The 20,314-nt window shown below is 39.8% G+C and overlaps 2 protein-coding genes across 7 annotated transcripts; one reads left to right on the top strand and one right to left on the bottom strand.

Moving 5' to 3' along the window:
• The first annotated feature begins 788 nt into the window (after positions 1-788).
• Positions 789-9,271, top strand: wdr76 (WD repeat domain 76). Of its 4 annotated transcripts, XM_079467378.1 has the most exons (16): positions 817-975; positions 1,540-1,692; positions 1,765-1,857; positions 1,938-2,030; positions 2,143-2,183; positions 2,293-2,404; positions 2,557-2,658; positions 4,759-4,799; positions 4,927-5,080; positions 5,250-5,405; positions 5,580-5,695; positions 5,777-5,875; positions 5,968-6,120; positions 6,595-6,648; positions 8,507-8,615; positions 8,689-9,089. In XM_079467378.1, the coding sequence occupies exons 1-16, from the start codon at positions 919-921 to the stop codon at positions 8,776-8,778; spliced, it is 1,623 nt and encodes a 540-aa protein (XP_079323504.1). In that variant the 5' UTR covers positions 817-918; the 3' UTR covers positions 8,779-9,089. The 4 variants fall into 4 exon arrangements, with proteins under 4 accessions (XP_079323503.1, XP_079323504.1, XP_079323505.1 ...); XM_079467377.1 differs by having other exon boundaries at positions 789-975; positions 8,507-9,271; XM_079467379.1 differs by lacking the exon at positions 817-975 and adding an exon at positions 1,102-1,155 and having other exon boundaries at positions 8,507-9,089.
• On the bottom strand, positions 8,852-18,755 carry znf710b (zinc finger protein 710b). Of its 3 annotated transcripts, none has more exons than XM_079467347.1 (5): positions 18,588-18,755; positions 12,256-13,788; positions 10,530-10,721; positions 10,253-10,424; positions 8,852-10,141 (listed from the first exon to the last, which is right to left on the bottom strand). In XM_079467347.1, exons 2-5 carry the CDS (start codon positions 13,744-13,746, stop codon positions 9,963-9,965), a joined length of 2,034 nt encoding a protein of 677 aa, XP_079323473.1. In that variant the 5' UTR covers positions 13,747-13,788; positions 18,588-18,755; the 3' UTR covers positions 8,852-9,962. The 3 variants fall into 3 exon arrangements, with proteins under 3 accessions (XP_079323473.1, XP_079323474.1, XP_079323472.1); XM_079467348.1 differs by lacking the exon at positions 18,588-18,755 and adding an exon at positions 16,088-16,195; XM_079467346.1 differs by lacking the exon at positions 18,588-18,755 and adding an exon at positions 14,920-15,220.
• Positions 18,756-20,314: the final 1,559 nt, after the last annotated feature.

The raw sequence follows: 20,314 nt of genomic DNA, 5'->3' as shown, positions 1-20,314 counted from the left end.
AGCACCCCCTGCTCATCTTCAAGCAGCAACCTAGCTTTCCTAGGAGATCTCCCATTCACGTACTGAGCAGGCTCAGCCTGGTTTAGCTTCAGTGGGCAACCAGTCTTGTGCTACAGGGTGATATGGTTGGTGTCAAATAAATAGTAAATAAGATCATTTACATAAGATATTATTTTTCTGCATTGTTCTATCCCTTTGGATGCAAATGTAATAGACAAGAACGTTTGATCTACGCAAAAGCCCTGAACTAATACTGAATACAGAACCTGGGTCTTTATTACTTGTAGTGTAGGGCTGCTCTAGAGAGCAGGCGCTAGAGGGAGCCACCTCCTTAACAATGGTCAAGTCTAAACGTACGAACATAATGTACAAATCAAAACATATATACACCTACACAATTGGTTGAACCGTCCGCGAGTCCGTCTGTGTGTGCAGAACAAACTGTGCTAGCAGCTGGAAGCTAAATTAATCCAGTTACTGTAAAGTGTGGAATCAGCCGGCGAGGTGTATTCGATCTGCATGTGACCTAAAAATGCCGCGAGATCGTTTCGAAAGCATACGGGCAGTCCGCTCTCGAATTTATCTCGCGGTACTTGGACGTCATATGTCGATTAATCTGCGCAACGCCGCATGAAGTCGGATACTACATCAAATACCCCATTCTTATTAAAATAAGATTAAAGTTATGAAATATGTTAGCACCAATTTACGTTACATCCTTTTTTTAAAAGCTAGAAGCATTTTGCCAAGTCCCAAGTAAAGAATATTCACGTTTGCCTTCAGAGATTATCCAATCAACAGTAATGTTTTGGTTTTGTAACAGAAGGGGCTGGGACTGTTACAAAATAGAAACGTAAACGCGGGAGTTTTCGTAAGATTGGTATTAGATAACAAAAGTGTACAGAGAAGTACCTCCACATGGAAATGGATATTGATAAAAGTCTTAAAAGTTTAAAGTCGATGCATGTTTTACTGGTGAGATTTTGCACGTTTTACTTCATTATTTTCACCTTCTTGTAACTTTAGACATGCAGTATATGCGCGGATGACATAATATGCGCCACCAAATGTATTTGTGAAGTTAATATATCTGTTACTCTTAATGTGTCTCGTATCGACATTAATTTATATAACGTCAGCCATTCATCATTTGAGGTGACGTGTTTGTCTAAATGGACATTACTGCTTATTTAACCTCCGTCTAAAGGAGACGGGAATGTAGCTTTATACCGGTAGAGATAAGACAGACAGACAGATAAGATAGATAGATTCGACGAATGTTGAAACCAAACTGATTTAGCTCCCATTTTGAATACTTAAGTCTGGACTGAACGGCACCGAGAATTTTAAAGATTGAATAAAAACAATTTTGCCCGGTATTTACATTTAGAAGAAAGCTTCCTAATGTACCAGTGTGAAAATAGCAATGTTAACAGCGTCACCTGTCTGAGGCAGTGCTAGACATTTACTGCGGTTGTTAACGTAAACGTTTAAAGATAGAGGATTACTATTTAAAGTATCTGATTCTATTATTTTTAGGAGAGGACACCACCTCAGAATCCCGGTATGGACGGACCTGTGCGTCGCTCATCCCGGCGAATACGAGAGAGACAAAACTACGAGAAGGAACAGATTTTATCCCCTAAATGTCTGACATATAGTTCAGAGGCCACCAGAACAGCAAAAAGAAAGGTAAAGATGGCTTTTGGCGGCATTAATTGATTGTTTATAAACATACATGAAACTGTTACTTTTCATCTTTAGAGAAGTGTCTATGAGGAAGATAAGAAGGTTCAAAAGACCAAAGCTAAATCAAATAAATCATATTTAAAAAAAACTGATGAAGAGTCCGTTCCTGTAAGTACAGACACTTCAAAATCACCAACTGACAGATTTTAAGACGGCTTTCTGACTGACTGGCAAAATCTACTTGACAGGGGTATCGTGAAGGTTTGTCTGAGTATGAACTACGACGTCTAGAGACCATCAGACAAAACCAAGCTTTCCTCAATTCTCTTAATCTGTGTCAGGTAATATTAACACAGATAACACACCATTTTTGGCATTCTGGCTATTTTTGAAACAGGATATTTGTTTTGGACTTTGCCTATAAGGAATTAACATATTGTTGTTTTTTTGCAGATCTCGGTGAGACCAAAGCGAACTCAGAAAAGCCAGAAAGAGTAACTTATTTGTTTTGTTCTTCCCCAGTTGTACAGTGGAAATTTGATAGATTTTGCTATTTAATGTTCCAAATGCAAAAAAAATTATAATGATTCATTTAAATTTTAGGGAAAAGAAGGTAACTGAGATGCTTCCTGTTCGCAAGTCACTACGATTACAGAATAAGGACGTTTCAACACCTCTTACTCTGGAAGTTACGCCAGCTGTCAACAAAAAGCCTGTGAGTCATTAACATGCCGGTGAATTTATGGTGTTAACAAAAGGAGCAGTAATAAACCCAAGTCAATCTATATAAATATATATTAAATTTATCAATTTAAATGAGGTGAAATACAATTTTCTACGAAGGATAACTAACGAGTCCTTCTGCAGGGAAAAACAACAGAAAAACCTCCAGGACCAATACCACTAGATCCAGTCAACCTGGATGATCATGGCAGGCTTCCTGAAGATTTGGTAAAAATCTGGAATGAGGTCAGTATATACATCTATCTATGGTAACTATGTACACAATGCAGCTAAATTCACTTCACCTTGTGGTGCTTAATCCTGACAGTTGCACTAGAACACTAGACTGTCGCTATGGTTACGCTGTGTCAGTCATCACATGACTGTCACAGGAGTGACTCCTCTTCCGTACGCACATGGAAGCATCATATAAGGGATTCACTCCTTTGCCGTGTGTACATTGCCTATATAAACAAGAATATTTCTGTATTTCTTAGAATGTGATGCAGCTAGACACACTTCTATTTCAATATATCCAATCAGTGATCGTTTTTAAGCATTAGATGTTATATCTATTAATTTGTTCTGTGTAGAAATAGACTAGAAAAGAATGGCAATTACTGTATGCTACATACAGTGTCCTCCACAATTATTGGCACCCCTGTTTAACATGTGATTGTGGACTTCTAAAAATCCTTTTTAAACAATATAGAACCCGAATGCAAAAAAAGACAAAAATCCAACCTTTCATTTAAGTACTATTGATTAATTTGGTGATAAAAAAATCGCAAATAAAAAAAAACTTGAAATCGTTAGTCCCACAATTATTGGCACCCCTCGTGTTAATACTTTGTATAACCCCCTTTTGCCAACAAGACAGCACTTAATCTCCTCCTATAACATTTCACAAGATTGGAGAACACGGAGAGAGGGATCTTTGACCATTCTTCTTTGCACAATCTTTCTAGATCATCCAGTGTCCTGGGTCCTCTCTTATGCACTCACTTTAGCTCGCCCCACAGGTTTTCGATTGGGTTGAGGTCTGGGGACTGAGATGGCAATGGGAGGATCTTGAGTTTGTGACTGCTTAACCGTTTTTGTGTAGATTATTCCACATGTTTTGGATCATTATCCTGCTGAAAGACCCAATGACGACCCATCTTCAGCCTTCTGGCAGAGGCCATCAGGTTTTTATTTAAAATGTCCTGGTAGTTCAAAGCGTTCATAACGTCATGCACCCTAACAAGGTTCCCAGGGCCTTTGGAAGAGAAACAGGCACACAGCATCACAGATCCTCCACCATACTTCACAGTGGGCATGAGGTGCTTTTCGGCATACTCAACTTTTGTTTTACGCCAGACCCACTTTGTTGCCAAAAAGCTCAATCTTAGTCTCATTTGACCAAAGCACACGATCCCAGTTGAAGTCCCAGTGCCGCTTAGCAAACTCCTGACGTTTACGTTTGTGAGTGTTAGTGAGAAAAGGCCTTTTCCTTGCATGCCTCCCAAACAGCTTGTTGGCATGTAGAGAGCATCTGATGGTTGTTTTGGAGACTTTGTGATCCCAAGATGCCACTCTTTGATGCAATTCTGTGACAGTGAGCTTAGGACAATTTTTTACTTCTCTTACCATCCTCCTCACTGTGCGTTGTGGCAAGATAAACTTGGGACCTCTTCCAGCCTTGTTTGTCACTGTTCCAGTTGTTTAAACTTCTTAATGATTCCTCTGACTAGATACGGGAAAGTTAAGGCGAGTGGCTATTTTCTTGTAGCCATTGCCTGACTTATGAAGGTCGACACGCATCTGCCTTACTTGAATGGTGTGTTCTCTTGTCTTTACCATGTTGACAAATAGGTAAGAGAATTAGGCCTCTGTGTCACGTCATATTTATACTCAAGTGAAACAGGATGTCATGAATTACTAATTAAAAGTTCCTAGATACCCTGACCAACTACAGAAAAATATATAAAAAAAAAACAATTAAATTTTTCAGCGGAATTGTTAGGGGTGCCAATAATTGTGGGACACATGATTTCAAGTTCTTTTTTCTAAATGTGTTATTTTTTTACCACCAAAGTAATGTATTTAAATGAAAGGTTGGATTTTTATCTTTTTTTGCATTTGGGTTCTATGTTGTTTAAAAAAAGGAGAATTTTTAGAAGTCCATGACCACATCTTAAACAGCGGTGCCAATTATTGTGGAGGGCACTGTAGTTAAATAAAAGCAAAATATAGGCTGGTAGATTGCTTATCGTAACCATAGTTAGGGTCACTGTATATACTTCTCTGTTTTCATTATCTAAACACCAACTCAAATACTAACATGTATGATCTCATCCTTTATAGTGCCCAATAAAACAAAAGACAGAAACGTCAGATTTAAAATCGTAAGTAATATGTCTGTTTTTGTGTCATAATGTCCTTTACCTATTCATTACATGTTTAATGTCAGTTGATATTAGGTTTGATCTTGTAATCATTTTGTAAATAAATTTGTATGTAATCTGTTTTTAGGTACCAAAAGAGGCTCCAGGAGATGTCTATTGATGAAAGCGGTGTGGTGAAAGTCGTTAGAGATCGTATCTATTCAGCAGCTTTTCACCCTGCCTCCTCCAGCTTGCTCATGGCAGCAGGGAACATCTGGGGCCAACTAGGACTGTTGAAGATGGTGAGTCAACACAAACAGGTGGAGTTCATGGTTAATATTTACTGTAAAAAGAGTAAAGTGAGAGAACTTGATGGAAGAAAGTTGGTGTGTGAGCAAAATAAGAACTGTTCTCTAAATTCTATAAGTTAACCATACAATATCATATTATGGTTACTGTGTTTCTTATCAGGACGCTAAGTGGGGTGATGCCGGCATACTTCACTTTGAGCCTCATTCTAAACCAATTTCCTGCATGGCCTTCTCATCTCAGCCTTCCAACCTCATCACAGTCAGCTATGATGGCTCTGCACGGAGCATGGACCTGGAGAAGGCTGTCTTTGATGAGGTAAAAATTTAAACATGTTCAAGTAGGCAAAGTGATGTACAGTAAGAGAAAGTAGTAGAAAGTCTTCCAAAGTACACCACTAGGGATGTCTTTTCTGTCAAACTTTTAATTATTTTTTGCTGCCATATACCGACCTTCAAAACCTTACAAGTAACACTTCTGTTTTGTACCCAGCTGTATCGCTCAGCCTTTGGGTTGAGAAGTTTTGATTTTATGTCAAGTGACTGCTCTACTCTACTAATCGGTGACTGGAGCGGAGATGTTGCTGTTGTTGACCGTCGAACGCCAAGGTGAGAAGCAGGCTTATAAACCAAATCGTAAACATGTATTTATATGGCTTTACAGGAGTATTGTGTGATTTGTCTTTGCAGAACATCATATGAGTCTCTGCACACCATGGATCCAAAGACTCTGCGCTGTATTCATGTCCATCCTGTGCAACAGCAATACTTTGTAGTGGCAGAGAACCGGTAATAAACATCTGTGAAGTTTGAAACTTCCACTAGTCACTTGTTCTGTGATCATAGCTGATGATCTAAAACATATCTCTACCTTTTTTTAGATCAGTGCATATATATGACTTGCGCAGCCTGAAAAGAAGGAACAGTCAGGTAGTCTGTGGACTCGGCAGTTACTCTCACAGTATCTCCAGTGCCTATTTCTCCCCAGTCTCTGGCAACAGAGTTGTTACCACCAGCATGGACAATAAAATCAGGTGCTTAGAAATCACTGCTGAAAATTTAATATTGAAATTGACTTGAATAAATCTCGGGTGCCCTTTTATTCTTTCTAGCAAATACATCAGTAAAAGCCATCCTGATTTAAAAGTCAGTCATATGTATAACTGCAATAGGAATTGGATGTACAGAATGTCATGTTGATCCCCAACTTAACTTCACAGATCTCGCTTTAGTCTGTATAATAAAAAATTCAGATGAGAAAATTTACTTTATACATTTTTTCTCATGAACCTACTTTAAGCTTTATACATATAGTGCACTTTTCCAAAATGTACCTTCAGTATTACCCACTACAAAATTCAGACCTATTACTTAGTGTTTGCAAGAAACAAAGAGGTGTAGAGAACAAAATAACAACAACCTAAGCAAGGAACCTTGGTATAAAAGTTTTTCAAGAGTTTTAATGAATTCATCAGTGTTTTAATAACTGTTCTGCTGTTTTGTTTTAGGGTGTTTAACACTTCCAAAATGGTTGGCAGTGCTCCTCTATTGAAATCAATTACGTAAGTTTAATAATTCATGCTTTGCCTTTTTTACTTTGGTATCTTTGTTTTTATATAAAACATACAGTGTGTATATGTAGGGGTCGGACACAATTATGTACAGTTTGATTGCAAAAAGAGACTGGACATGATTCACATTTACGCTTTTACTGTTTGTACTTTAATTAATTGACAGACCGTGTCATTGCGATACAGAAAGGAAAAGACAGCACTGCATAGCACAAAGTAGAAATGTGAACATAGGACAATCTCCTTAGGAACAACTGTACATTCAGTGCTGTAGGAATCTACCAATCTGACCCCTCATCTCCAATCTGACCCCTCTCTTGTTCAGGGATGAGATCCCTGTAAAGAGTGTCTAAAAAGGTAACAAGACGCTCTGTATTGTATGGCCCAATAATGGGAATATGGGTTAACACACCATTGTCAGAGATAGCAGCACCCATGGATATGTTCCCACCCTGTTGGGCTGGCACATCAACTGTAGCTCTGTGGCCGACGATATTTCGACCACGCCTTCTGCGTTTCTTTAGGTTGAAGCCAGCCTCATCCATGTAGATGAAGTTGTGCGGTGGTTCACTTGATTCCAGTTCCATTATACGCTTTATCCAGAAGACACAAAATTAGTTTTATGAAGTTAATGCATTTTCATTTTTGCCGAGATACAGTTACATCAAATGTGTACAGCACATATTGCATCTTCTTTTCTACAGCCATAGCAAATGTGTAAAGGTCATACTTACTGTACAGTATATCACTATATGATGTTGTACTGTTTACTGGGAGGTACAATTGCTGCATGCACATACATGTTTTACCTGTTCATACGGGCAGTGCAGCTCCTTCACTCTTTCACCATGTCTTTCAAATGGAACAATGTACAGCTGCTTTATATTCATTTGATGGCTTTCAGCACCCTTGCAGTATAACATTAAAGGGCTTATTGTTCGATTACATACCTGTTCTGTTGACAAAAAGTCTGAATGATTGACACACCAACATTTGGCTGCAACCTTTCGACCAGCCTTGGCCATTGTAAGCCCATGATTGAGAACGTGGTCTACAAGTGTGTCTCTTATCTCATCAGGAACACGCATATGTCCTCGGCCTCTTCCTCTGTTTTGCCTCCCAAATCCTCCGCCACGCAGCCTCACTCTTCATCATCTTCTTCTTTATCATCTTCTTCTTTTCTCTGGCTGTTGACCCCATCCAATTCCTTGTCCTTCCATTGTCAGACATTGTAACATTGTGTTGTGCTCCGGCTATATATATATTTGTCAGTTGATGTTTCATAGCTTCGATAGAGAAAGTCAAGATTCTTCTGGGAGCCATTTACCAATTCAGGACAGATTTAGAAAAAAAGTCTAATGGAAATGTATAGAAAAAATGCTTGACATATTGACAACTTGTTCAACCATTTTGCATGTAAAGACTTATGCTATGAACTAAAGCCTAGATGTTGCAGGGGGTGAGACTATTCAACAGAGACCCATTATAATACATTTTGATCAACATGATATAAGCAATTGTTAATGTAGGAAACAGCAGAGAATTTTACATAATCATTTCCATGGATGTACCAAAGCATTTGCAACTTGTTCAAAGAAAGTGATATACAATGATGTGAGGTTTGATAAGGTGGTTTTGAGAATTTCAATTCTGATCCGAGAAATGTACCAAAGCGACTGAGAAAAACTGTAAATTAGATCTGAGCTGCCTCAAGGAGACCGCTATGTTGAGATCACATGACCAGCCTAATACTGTTTGCCTTTCCCAGACCACAGCCATTAGAGGCAGTGAAACAAGCAAATAGTTTCATTTTATTCTCAGTAATGTCTATTATGTTTTTTTATTACAGGCATTACATGCATACCGGGCGGTGGTTGACCAAGCTTAGTGCGATGTGGGACCCTAAACAGGAAGACTGTTTTGTGATAGGCAACTTGGACAGGTGTCGCAAAATTCAGGTATATCACGAGAGTGGATGTCTCCTCCACACTTTTCAGAATGAGCACCTGACTACAGTGTGCTCCATCACAGCATTCCACCCAAGCAGGAACGCTCTGCTCGGAGCCAATTCAACTGGGAGGCTGCGTGTCTTTTCCGACCGATATTGAAACTGTTTTATGAAATGTTGCTTGTTCATGTGATTGTTGTGCTGTGTTGACATTCTGATCAAATATTCAGTTTTATTGTTTTTATTCCAGTTAAACTTAATAAAAATGAAAAACCTTGGTTATACATGATACTAAAGCATAAACTGTTTTGTTACTGTTGTTAATGTTAAATCACTTAATGGGATTTTATATGGTTTTCTTGCGTATATAGCATGTACAGAAGAATACTGCTTCATTATATGCAATTTTAAAAGTTTACAATCCAATCTTAAAGTCAGTTGTGCTCATCCATCTAAATAAAACATTTCCATACATTTAAACTTCAAAAACCCAGTTTATTTATGAATCTACAGGGACAGCAAAGTTGCCTTCAGAAACAGTTTACTATGGATGTAACACAGGCATGTAATTTCCAAGGAGATGAAAATTAGACCAGATCAGTCTGTGATGACAGAAGCTCATCGTGATTTTTCATTGTGCAAAATAAATAGCAAATGAATACTATGAAATAATAATTCTCCACTCGTTGTTAAACCAAACATCTGATCAAGCAGTGCTCAGGAATGGGCAGCATAGAGTCCTGTACCAAACAAAGTGGTAACTTTGGTAGACAGGGTCCTAGTGCACTCCCATGCGCTTCATTTTACATACAAGCCCATCTTCATACAACATTTGCATGTAGGCTTTTTTTACACTCATGGTGTTTCTATGAGTCATCAGAAATAAAGGCAATACAAATGAAGGTTTGAGAAAGTTAAACTATAATGTACCATACTGATGAAGGCCACAAGGCTGCATGCACCTGCCTTCCGATTTCTCATCCAACATAATAATTGGAGTACTTTGTGGATTACTTTGCACAAGACTGCATGTGTACATATCTGCGTTTCAGTATGACGCTAATGTCTGTTAATGTAACCGTGTGTTCCACAACATATTAAATATACAGCGTTGATATTTGTTAGAAACGAAAGGAGTCAAAAGTCTTTTTGGAAACTATCGGTCTGCTTCAGAACCAGAGTAGCTATGCCACGAGATCAACTCCAGGAGGACAAGATCGCCTCCAACTACCTACTCATCAATAACTTCACAAATGTGAGCAGTGGTTCTCATGGAGGAACATCTCAATCAACTCATGGTTGACATGTGCCAGCATAGGCCACGTGTTACTTAAACACAATTTAAGCTGAATAAATGTTAAGTTGTATTGTAGCTTCCAACGTCCTTCCCAAAGTTATAATAGTCAAGCTCTTGGATGGGCACTTCAGAGAGCTTAGTTAGGTTTGGGGCATCATTATTTTCCAAATTCTCTTGCGTCGCAAAATTGAAGTTCTCTTCCTCATAGTCCTCATGGGGCTCCATGTCTGGCGGGCCCTCTGTATAAAAACAGTAAAATTATTTAATGCACTTCAAGAAAATGAACCAATAAGGGCACTAGACTGATGATAATTTGGATCCCACCAACAAATTTAGTTGGGTCCTCTTACCTTGTCCATCTGGAGAGACATCCATTCCATGTTTAACTTTCATGTGTCTGCTAAGATTTCCCTTCAGGTTAAATTTACTGGAGCAGTATGAACACTTAAAGGGTTTACTGCCAGCATGGAGGTGCATGTGGCCCAGGAGGTTGTACATTCGGTTAAACGACTTTCCACACACCTGTGAAAAACAAAGTGTCAAAAAGAGAGGTTTAGACATGTCACTGTCAAGCTCTGGTCATCCAAAAACTTAGGAGAAAAATCAGTGGCATATCTGTTGTTTTACCTTGCACTTGAAGGGTTTCACAGGCAAGTGCACAATCATGTGCGTTTTAAGGGTCTGTTTCTGGACAAAAGATTTGAAGCACACGTGACACTGGAACGGTCGAATGCTGGCATGAATTAACATGTGTCTCTTCAGGTTTGCCGACAGCGTGAACTCTCGTGCACATACGTCACACTTAAACCCCTTTGGTCCCTAGTGAAACAAAAGGAAAATACAGCAACTCAGACAAATGGTCAAACAATGAGAAAAGTGCTGCAGTTCTGAAACGTAACAGTTTAAAACTGATGACGTTATATGGTTAATATATAACACACGCTGTTGCAATATTGTGTAATACAAACGCCAAAGTTCAAATATGCTAATTTTAGCGTGCATGCATATTAAACAGCAAGTTATCCTATTAACCTGTACCCAAACCCTAAACCTAATGTTAGTGTCTGCGCATAGTATATCTCTAGCCTAACACAAAATCTAAACATAATGGTATTATTTTTTTGTTTCCTCTTCATGTATGTTTCAAAATGGCTGCTATTCACAGAGGTGCACGCAAACAGGGGTCTAGACTAATTTTTTTCCCACTGGTCGCACTGGTGCGACTCACTTTCTCAGTTGGTCGCACCCGTTTTAATAGTAATCATAATGACCTTGACCATACCATAGGGAACTTCTTTCAAATTATGAAATGATCTGACACAAATATAACCTGTCACTCTTCCTCCTTTGTTGCCCTCTTTGCAAAAAGCTGTAATTTTGCCACTGGCCCTCATTTGCCAAACCTTGTTCTTAATACTTAAAACAGTCTTTATTTTTCCCACATTGAATTAGCTAGCTCAAAACTCAAATGTAACTCGGAACTAAATAATTATATATGTTATTTACTACACATTGTCATAAATAAACTGTAAACACTAAATCTTACAGTCTTGTAATATTTGTAATCACACTTGTAAGCACACTTGTGTTCTGGGGTTTTGAGTCACTGATTTGATGGGTTCAGTCAGTGAGTCTCGTGAGTTCATTGGTTGACATAGGAGTTGTTTCAACAAAATGAATTGGTTCAAATGAATCAAGTTACAAATCAGCCATTAGTGGACATTACGCACTGTTTTTTTTTCCAAAAAGATAGAAGTTAACACGGAAAACACTTCACTGGATAGTATTTTTTCTTTGTGTCAGCTGCATGGGCGGAACACTTCTCAGGGAAGAAAGGGTCTGCAACTCGCAACAATGTGAACCTGTGAAATTTTACCTTGCACTTTATAAAAAAGCTATCGCATTTGCAACCATTTTGGTTGCAATCTAGCGCCCTGATTGTGTTAGAGAACATGGATGCAAGGTAAATAAATCTTGTGCAAAAGATATATTGTCTGGAGGAAAATGGTTGGGAGTGAAACTAAGATGGAAGATAAAATGGAGGGATGAAAAGGAGAGAAATGGCCTTCACCAGTCATATAGTAAGCTGGAGTGTAGTGTTGGAGGTAATGGAGGAATAGATGGGAGGAGAAAGCGGTTGTAAAAGAGGCAAGCATATTAATAAAGGATAAAAATACATCAAATAGAGGATAAAATACATCAAATAGAGCAAAGAGCACAGTTTTCGAAACTGTGTCAAGCTATAGTTTAAGCAGTAACTACACAAAAACAAATGTTACTTTAATAACATATTGTTACAGACCACACTACTAAAATAATAAGAAAAAAACATTAAGGGAACAACTGTCAGTACCTTCGTGGCCCGGGCCTGAGGTTTGGTCGACTTGTGTGTGAGAGAGTGTTGGCGTAGCTGATGCAGCTGAAGAAACTGCAGACCACACTGACTACAGGAGAATGACCGCTGCGTTTGATGCTTCAGCTGGTGGTTCTGCAACTGGCTGCGGTACGGGAAAGACTTGTTGCATTGGCTGCATTGGAAGGTGGAGGGTCCCTGGTGGCTCACCTGATGCCGCTTAAGGTGGGCATATGTGGGAAATTCCATGCCGCACTGCGAGCAGACATGGCATCGTCCTCGTTCGTGCTTGACCTCGTGAGCACGGAGTTCGCTGGGGTAGGCAAAACCGCGACGACAAAATCGGCAACTGTAAGGCTTGACATCAGTGTGCTGTAGCATGTGCCGCTTCAAGTGACTGGTTTGGGTGAAGCCCTTTTTACAAACGGTGCATTTATGAGGCCGTGTACCTTGGTGCGTCAGCAGGTGCGTCTGCAGGTGACTGGGTTGTTTAAAGAGTTTGCCGCAGTGTGGGCACGCATGTGGCTTGATGCCGTTGTGACCCAGGATGTGTGTAACCAGGTTGTACTTGGATGTATATGACTTCTCACACATGCGGCACTTCCAGCGTTTCAGGCCCTCGCCGACGTCCACACAGTACGACTCGTTGATCTGGATGTTGATGTCCAGGCGGTCTATGCGACGGCCACGGGGCGCCTCGCCCTCCACGTGTTCCCCCCAAAACATCCCCTCGTTGTTCTCCTCAAATTCCCCGACCCCTTCCATTTCCCCACCCTCGTACCCAACTTCACTGCCCTGAAAGTAGTTGCTCATCTCTTCCCCACCACCTCCCGTTTTCATGCCATTTCTTCCATTCTCCCCATCCTCCGTTATCTCATCTGCTGTTTTATTAAGTGTATGTGTCCTGTTGCGTGAAGGCACCTCATGAGGTGCGTGGGTATGGGCATGGGAGTGAGGGTGTAGAAGTTGATCTGGTGGAGGTTGTGTACTCTTGACATCTCGGATGCAGGTGGAGCAGCAATTGTTGGGATGCGGTTTGGGATGCACCCTATAGCTAGAGGGGTCCACCATCCGCATGCCCTCTCTAGACACAATGTTGTTCATCATGTGATTGCAGGAAGGTAAACCTGGAGTCATAGACTCCCCTTTAACAAGCGCTCCGGCCTCTTGATGCCCTACCACAGGTTTGCTGTTTTCTGGCAGCCCCTGCCATCTTCTCTCCGCACAGCTGGAGTGCATGTGTCCATCCTCGCCCAAATTCTCCCCAAGGTAGTCGCCATTGGCACCTATAAGCTGGTCAGCGTACTCGTAGTCCATTCTCTCGCCGGGTGGAGCAGGGGACTCTTTGGGATCTCCTGTGTAGAAGCCGTTCGGGGCGATGGTGGCACCAAAGACCTCGTTCTGGGAGATCAGTCCCAACACAGCAGCTTGGGCCAGTGACAGGACCACAACTGGGTCTGTCTGTGTCCCTACATCCATCTGCTGGTGCATGGCCTCAGAATAACATCTGACCAGCCGCTGTGTTTTCTCCTCCTGTAAGGCACACAAATGAAACAATTTGGAGACAACAGAGTATTTAGAAAACTATAAACAACCATTAAGTGAATAAAGCACCATAAAGCACCAAGTGTGTGACTTCTCCACTTCTGGTCGTACCAAAAAACAGTTTTTTTTTCAAGCAGGTTTTTAATCACCCATAAAATTAGCTCAGCTAATGATGTTATGTCTCAAACAGACTGTAATTCTGTTAAGTGCCACTAGTGGCCCAGAAACGACAAACTTGAATCATGCCATGATGAGCGCTTTTCCACAATCACGCCGAACTGTTCTAAGCACAGCCTGAAACGGTTAGAGTAATATTTTCCCTTATCACCTCTGCGGTGGATAATGAAACCATTTACGTACCGACTGGCATGGATCGGCACGGATTGGAACGATCAAGAAATGAAAACGATTCAGTGTCATTGTAGAGAAGCGCTCAATGTCATAAAGTAAGTCTACCTCCCTTTCTCAATTCCAAAACTTCTTAAATGCCATATTGTCTTGTTGTGACAGGTGAATCTCAAGGTTGCACTAACCACATCACAAAATTCTTATAACACAGAGAGAGAGAGAGAGAGAGAGAGAGAGAGAGAGAGAGAGAGAGAGGAGAGAGAGAGAGAGAGAGAGAGAGAGGGAGAGGGAGAGGGAGAGGGAGAGGGAGAGGGAGAGGGAGAGGGAGAGGGAGAGGGAGAGGGAGAGGGAGAGGGAGAGGGAGAGGGAGAGGGAGAGGGAGAGGGAGAGGGAGAGGGAGAGCAGCAAAAAGAGAGAAAATGAGAGGGGGCTGAGCGAGACAGGATGAGAGAAGGAAAGCAAGAGTGAGACAGAGTGAGACAGAGAGAGACAATAAACAGAGAGACTGACAAAATGAAACGATTGCAAAAACGTAGAAGAGAGAGAGAGACAAAGCAGACACAGAGTTCAAATCACAATAATGAGTTTTGGAACTGATGAAAAAGCACACTATAAAACAACATTCCAATGACTACATATCAAAGAATCGAATCAAATATATTGTAAAATGGGTCAAGTCATTAATGGCACCCAATAAGGACATCCAGTAGTTTAGTGTCCACAAACACGTACAAACTGTGCCCTGAGAGGGCATCCTAGCAGCAAACTCACCACATTTTTCTTGCTCTGTGGTTTCAGGTGCTTGAGAGACCTCATCCTAAGCCAGTCACGGGTTCGAATTCACCTTCTGCCCCCCCCTTTTGTACAATATGTCGTCTTTTGGACAAACATACAGACACTATCTTTTCCGTGTTTCTTGTACTCTCTCTCTCTCTCTCCCTCTCTCTCTCTCTGTGTGCAAGCTCTCTCTTTTCCTCTATCACTTTCTCTCTCTCTCTCTCTCTCTGCTTTTCCCCTCCCCCACTCTCTCTCTCTCTCTTTCTCTCTCTCTCTCTCTCTCTCTCTCTCTCTCTCTTTGGTGCAAGCAAGCACACACATACATACACAGTGCTCTTTTCCCTCATTCATTCTCTCCCTCCCCCTTTCATTTTCTCTCTCTTTTACTCTTCCACTCTGTCCCTTCCTCTATTTCACTCTGTTTCAAACAGGCATGCTCTCACATACACTTGAAAAACATGATGTTGACAAGATGTGATCTTAGCCAAAAAGATATAGACATAAGTATACATCACAGCAAGTACACGAAAAATATGTGCCTGACAAAGGGACAGACTATACCAGAAATCACATTCTATAGGTCAACAACACAGAACACGTTGTATATGCAATACATATGCAAAATATTTTCAAAATTGTGGAGGCAAAAGATATGCATGGTGTGCAAACGTTCAGACAGGTTTTTATGCAAAACTTGGGGGGAAAACATAGAGTAACAGCCTTACAAGAGAGAAGCATGCATCACACAAGGACCTTTTGGCCTGTGCATTGAGAAATATGAGTGTTTAGCATTTCTCTTGTTGTTGACGTTTCAATCTAACAATCGAATGTGCATTTCTGGTCTTGCATACATTTATTTATTTAAACTGTCTCATCACATGGAGTCATTAAGCAGGAACAAATCTCAATCAGAAACAAACTAAACATCAAACATTCATAAGTTATTGCACATACAATTAAATAAAGTTTGAGCGGAATCACACACAATTTAATACCAGAATGTATAGATGTTTATTGTGACAAACAAACTCTTATCACCCCTTTTTTATAATGTATATATGCAATTAAGTTTAAATCACAAATAATATGGACCTATATTTTAAGTGTGGAAAATACAATTATAATCTATTGAGCATTTATAGGTTGTTTATACTTATCTTACATAGATATATCTTTATAGAAAATGGCTGAGAGATGGATTGTGAAAGACGAGAAAATGGAGGGATGAGGGAGGAGAAGAGAAGCATTCACCAGTGAGGCGACAGAAGAGGGAGGGAGGTATTGTGAGAGAGCAAATGGTAAGTGAGGGAGAGAGAGTGAGAGCAAATAGAGAGAGAGCAATAGAGGGAGAGAGGGGAGGAGACTAAAAGAACAGGGGAGGGAGGGGAGAGAGAGCCAGAGACAAAAAGACAGAAAGAAAAAGAGAGAAAAAAAAACAAATGTAGTAAGAAAAATAGAGAGAAACAACATCAAAACTAATAGAGACATATAAGTTAAGTGTGTGGTGGGGCACTGCATAATTCAAACTACCAGCAGACAGGTTGGTAAGAAATTGAACAAGAGACAGAAAGAAAGCCGCAAGTGAAAGGGCTCTTCAACGGAATGTTCTTTTGTTCAAAGTCAATATCTTCCCTGAGAAAGGTCTGCATGTCTGTGTTATATAGAGGTAAAATACCAATAAGGTTCAAACTAAAATATGTAAATTTTATGTAAACAGATGAAGAGTACAGCAAGGACCATTGATGTACAAGATATAAATCTGGTACAGCAGTGCCAGTAAGTGATGCTATAACAATGAAAATGTAAGTATCCCTGTCATATAAGTGAGGTCATAACTTTCTGGCAAAAAACATTTTTAAAACGACACATGCAAGCTCATAATAAATGTCCCTCTGACCCTGTATCCAGGTAAGGATTTTTCTTCCCAATTATTTTCGTCCAGTTTATTCTAGAGGGCCTACTCACTATGATATTAAATATGTAAAAATACTGTCTATTAAAAACAAGGCTGTCTTAGTTTTACGCTGGCACCTCTTGAAGACTTGATAAAAAATTGTCTTAGCAGTCCAGAACAGGTAGGCTATAGAATATAGAAGAGAGTAATGCAAAAAATAAAAATAATCAAATCAAAATAAAATAAAAAACATGAAAGGGAACTTAGAAAGTAAAAAGGTATAGAGTCACCAATGCATTTTGCATTAGGTATGAATATACTGTACATTTGAAGAGAAAAAGAAATGGGGAAAATTAGGAAGACAAAATTTCATCATGGTGCCCCCAGGTAATCTAAATTTATAGAACCTATTGAAAGCTTGAATACTGTAATAAAATAAAACCACATACAGTAAAACCCAAACAGATTGCTTTCGGGCAGTCAATAGTGGATTGCAACAAATATGGCATGAAACCTTTTTTGATCTATCGGTAATACCCTAAAGACCATAACAGACTCCCTTTACCAAGGATGATTATACAGCTTTACTTATCATGCCAGGTGTCACAATGGTATGAATGTCAATATTGAGACCACAGGACAATATAAAGATCATTGCACAGAGGTGACCTCAGCCAAAATAACAGTGTTCATAAAGTGTTATGAAAATAACACTTAAACAGCTGAACTCAACACTTAAACATGATCTTTACTGGGACTCAAATCAATCCGCCAAAAATGATATCAGATAGCGATTCACACCATGGGTAACCTTGAGACAACAAAAGCACACAAGCACACGTCCTTCCATCATTTGTCCTTATTGTGTCTGCACGATCCTACCCTTCCATGACAAACCCCTTTAAACACATCCGTACAGAAAACCCCATTTGTTCCGACAAACGCCGCCTTAAAGACATAGATGCCCGTGCCATGTAAACAATGTTTGAACATCATCGTATAGTAAGAGTCAACAGATACTGATGCTTAAATTCGGCTGAACTCACGATGATGTGCGGGAATGTTGCACCTAACCTGTCTTTAAAGCAGTTGCCCAACAATCACAGTCACTTATTAATGCGTATATGCTATATCCGTGTGCTCTCTGTCTGAATATTAAATCTATGGCGACCCGTTGTAACACAACAAACAAATCCCACACAAACTCACTAGCCACATCACCATAAACTAAAGTCACATTCTGCAACAACTGCCCTCAGTACAAATGCAAAGAGTTCCGACAATAAACCGACAACTTCAGATAGAGAAACTTTGATGCAGGCTGCATGGGATGGGCCTGACTGTCCTAAGTTTTGCTCTGAGCTAGCCTAGCCGAAGGGAGGAGATGAAGGCGAGCGTGGCCTGCTCTATTCGTTTATGCGGCTCTTTTTCACTCCCTCCATTCCCCTCCCGACGCCATCTGTTTGTGCCATGAGAGAATGTGGAGGTAAAGAGAAAAGGCGACATTTTGGCTCTGAAAAATGACCCAGATACCGAGTCTCTCCTTCGGAATTACGTACGCAAATCGTAATGTTGTTGTCTGATGAAAAGCGGAAATGTAAATATCAGCATCCAGTTCAGAGTGCAAATTATTTTTGAGGCCAGTTACAAAGACATCGGTGAGTTTCGCTGGAATAGACAGTGGGACACCCGGCATTTTCGGGGGTTATTCGATTAGTTTCGTTTTCCGTTTCTATGGCAATAATGAACAGACCGTCGTAGAACTTACCACGCTCCAAAAATCGGGTGTATACGTAGAAAACACTTTGGAGGATTTGAATAGTCGCTTTCTAGTTTGAATTGTTGCTGGGTCTGGCTCTCTGTGTTCGGCAGGAAGGAAGAAGGGAATGAGAGAAAGAGTGACGTGAACGAATAAACAGCCCGGGCTCCTCCTCGCTGTCAGAAATAAAATATGAAGAATGTAGAATCAAAATACATGTGCCCATACACTTTTCCTTTAGTGCAAATATTTGCAAAACAAGCAATGCTGTTCGTGGAAGAAATGGTCAAGAAAGGAGGTTCATAAGAAGTTGCGTGCATTTTCCAGCACATTATATATATATTTTGTCATATTGAAAAATGTATTGTATTCGTAGTCGATTGCAGACACGCAGCTTTGTTGGTTGTCGTTTAAATGAATTAGAGCAATAGTGTAAAAATGTACGTTAGAGGACGCTAATGATTTGCTTTGTGTGTGTGTCACTAGTTTCTTCTACTAACGCGAGAGGTCGCCATGTGCCTGTATTCAATTAAACACTTTGGGTCAGTTGATTCTAAAAACAGATATTTTGTTTTGGGTACAGTAGGCTACTAACATACAAGACAGTAGCGTAAATGAAAGTAATTAAAAATGGGAAAGAGACGCTAAAGAGAAAAAATATTCAAATATTCATAAAGAATTAACTGTAAATACTATATACTGTGCACAACAGGCATAAACATCCATCGTGTAGTTTACAGAAATGATCTGTTGATACAGCCCTTTTAGGATTGATCAATCAAGGTTATGACGCGGACTATCGAAGAGAGGTAGAATTATTTGTTTTATGGTTGTGAAGAAAACCTTTTAAGGTTGAATTTAGAAAAAGCTAAATTGTTTCTTATAGATTTGAGACGTAATAAGGAAGCTATAGGGCTACTACCTGTGACAATAAGAGGTCAGAATATTGAGATCATATAAATCATATAAATACATTGGTGTGTACCTGGATAGCAAACAGAATTGCAAGAGGAATAACGAAGCTGTTTATAAAAAGATACAGTCAAGACTATTTTTCTTGAGGAAGTTGGGCTCTGTAGGGAATGACAGGAAGCTTCTCTGTGTTTTTTATCAGGGAATTCTAGCCAGTGTGTTGTTCTTTGCAGTGCTTTGTTGGGGAGCAGTATTGCAGGGGATGATAAAAATATGAACAATCAATTAATTAGGTGGGCTGGTTCGGCCATAGGCTTTAGTCCTGATTCATTGTAGATTATCCTTGAAAAGAGCAGTAGGGCAAAACTAAAAGCGATTCTGTTTTATGCAGATCATCCACTACATAGTATTTTTATTGGATTTAAGAGATCATATAGTGGTAGATTGGTAATGTTCTACAGAGCGTTTTAGTAGGTCCTTTATACCCACTGCTGTTAGGTTTTTTTATTATGTTACAGTATATCATTTTTGTATCTTGTATGTATTGTTGTGCATTGTTTACTGTGTCCTTTGTATTGTGATATCGTGGCGAGTGAATTTCCCCTCACAGGGATCAATGAAGTTGTCTAATCTAATACATTTAGAGCCTAACGCATTTATGCTTTTTTACATAATGCAAAATAAAAAAGGGTAAAAATAGTTCAGGTATTTTATTAAATTAATAAAAATACATATATATATAGTGCTTGGCAATTTTGGCTAATTAATTCAAATTGAAATTGAAACAATGGGACCGTAAGTTATTCCGTTACTAGTTCATTACA

The sequence above is a fragment of the Barbatula barbatula genome, assembly GCF_947034865.1.
Source record: "Barbatula barbatula genome assembly, chromosome: 1".
In the NCBI taxonomy this organism is placed as follows: Eukaryota; Metazoa; Chordata; class Actinopteri; order Cypriniformes; family Nemacheilidae; genus Barbatula; species Barbatula barbatula.
This window is presented reverse-complemented; position numbering and strand designations above follow the sequence as displayed.

Bases quoted from the DNA above. Each gene is read 5' to 3' on its own strand.
- wdr76 (XM_079467377.1), top strand. From the start codon at position 919: ATGGAAATGGATATTGATAAAAGTCTTAAAAGTTTAAAGTCGATGCAT. The intron at 1,858-1,937 runs GTAAGTACAGAC...TCTACTTGACAG, and splicing joins CTGATGAAGAGTCCGTTCCT to GGGTATCGTGAAGGTTTGTC. The intron at 2,405-2,556 runs GTGAGTCATTAA...GTCCTTCTGCAG, and splicing joins CAGCTGTCAACAAAAAGCCT to GGAAAAACAACAGAAAAACC.
- znf710b (XM_079467346.1), bottom strand. From the start codon at position 14,964: ATGAGGTCTCTCAAGCACCTGAAACCACAGAGCAAGAAAAATGTG. The intron at 13,789-14,919 runs GTGAGTTTGCTG...TGTGCCTTACAG, and splicing joins CACAGAGCAAGAAAAATGTG to GAGGAGAAAACACAGCGGCT. The intron at 10,142-10,252 runs GTAAGAGGACCC...GTTTTTATACAG, and splicing joins TGTCTCTCCAGATGGACAAG to AGGGCCCGCCAGACATGGAG.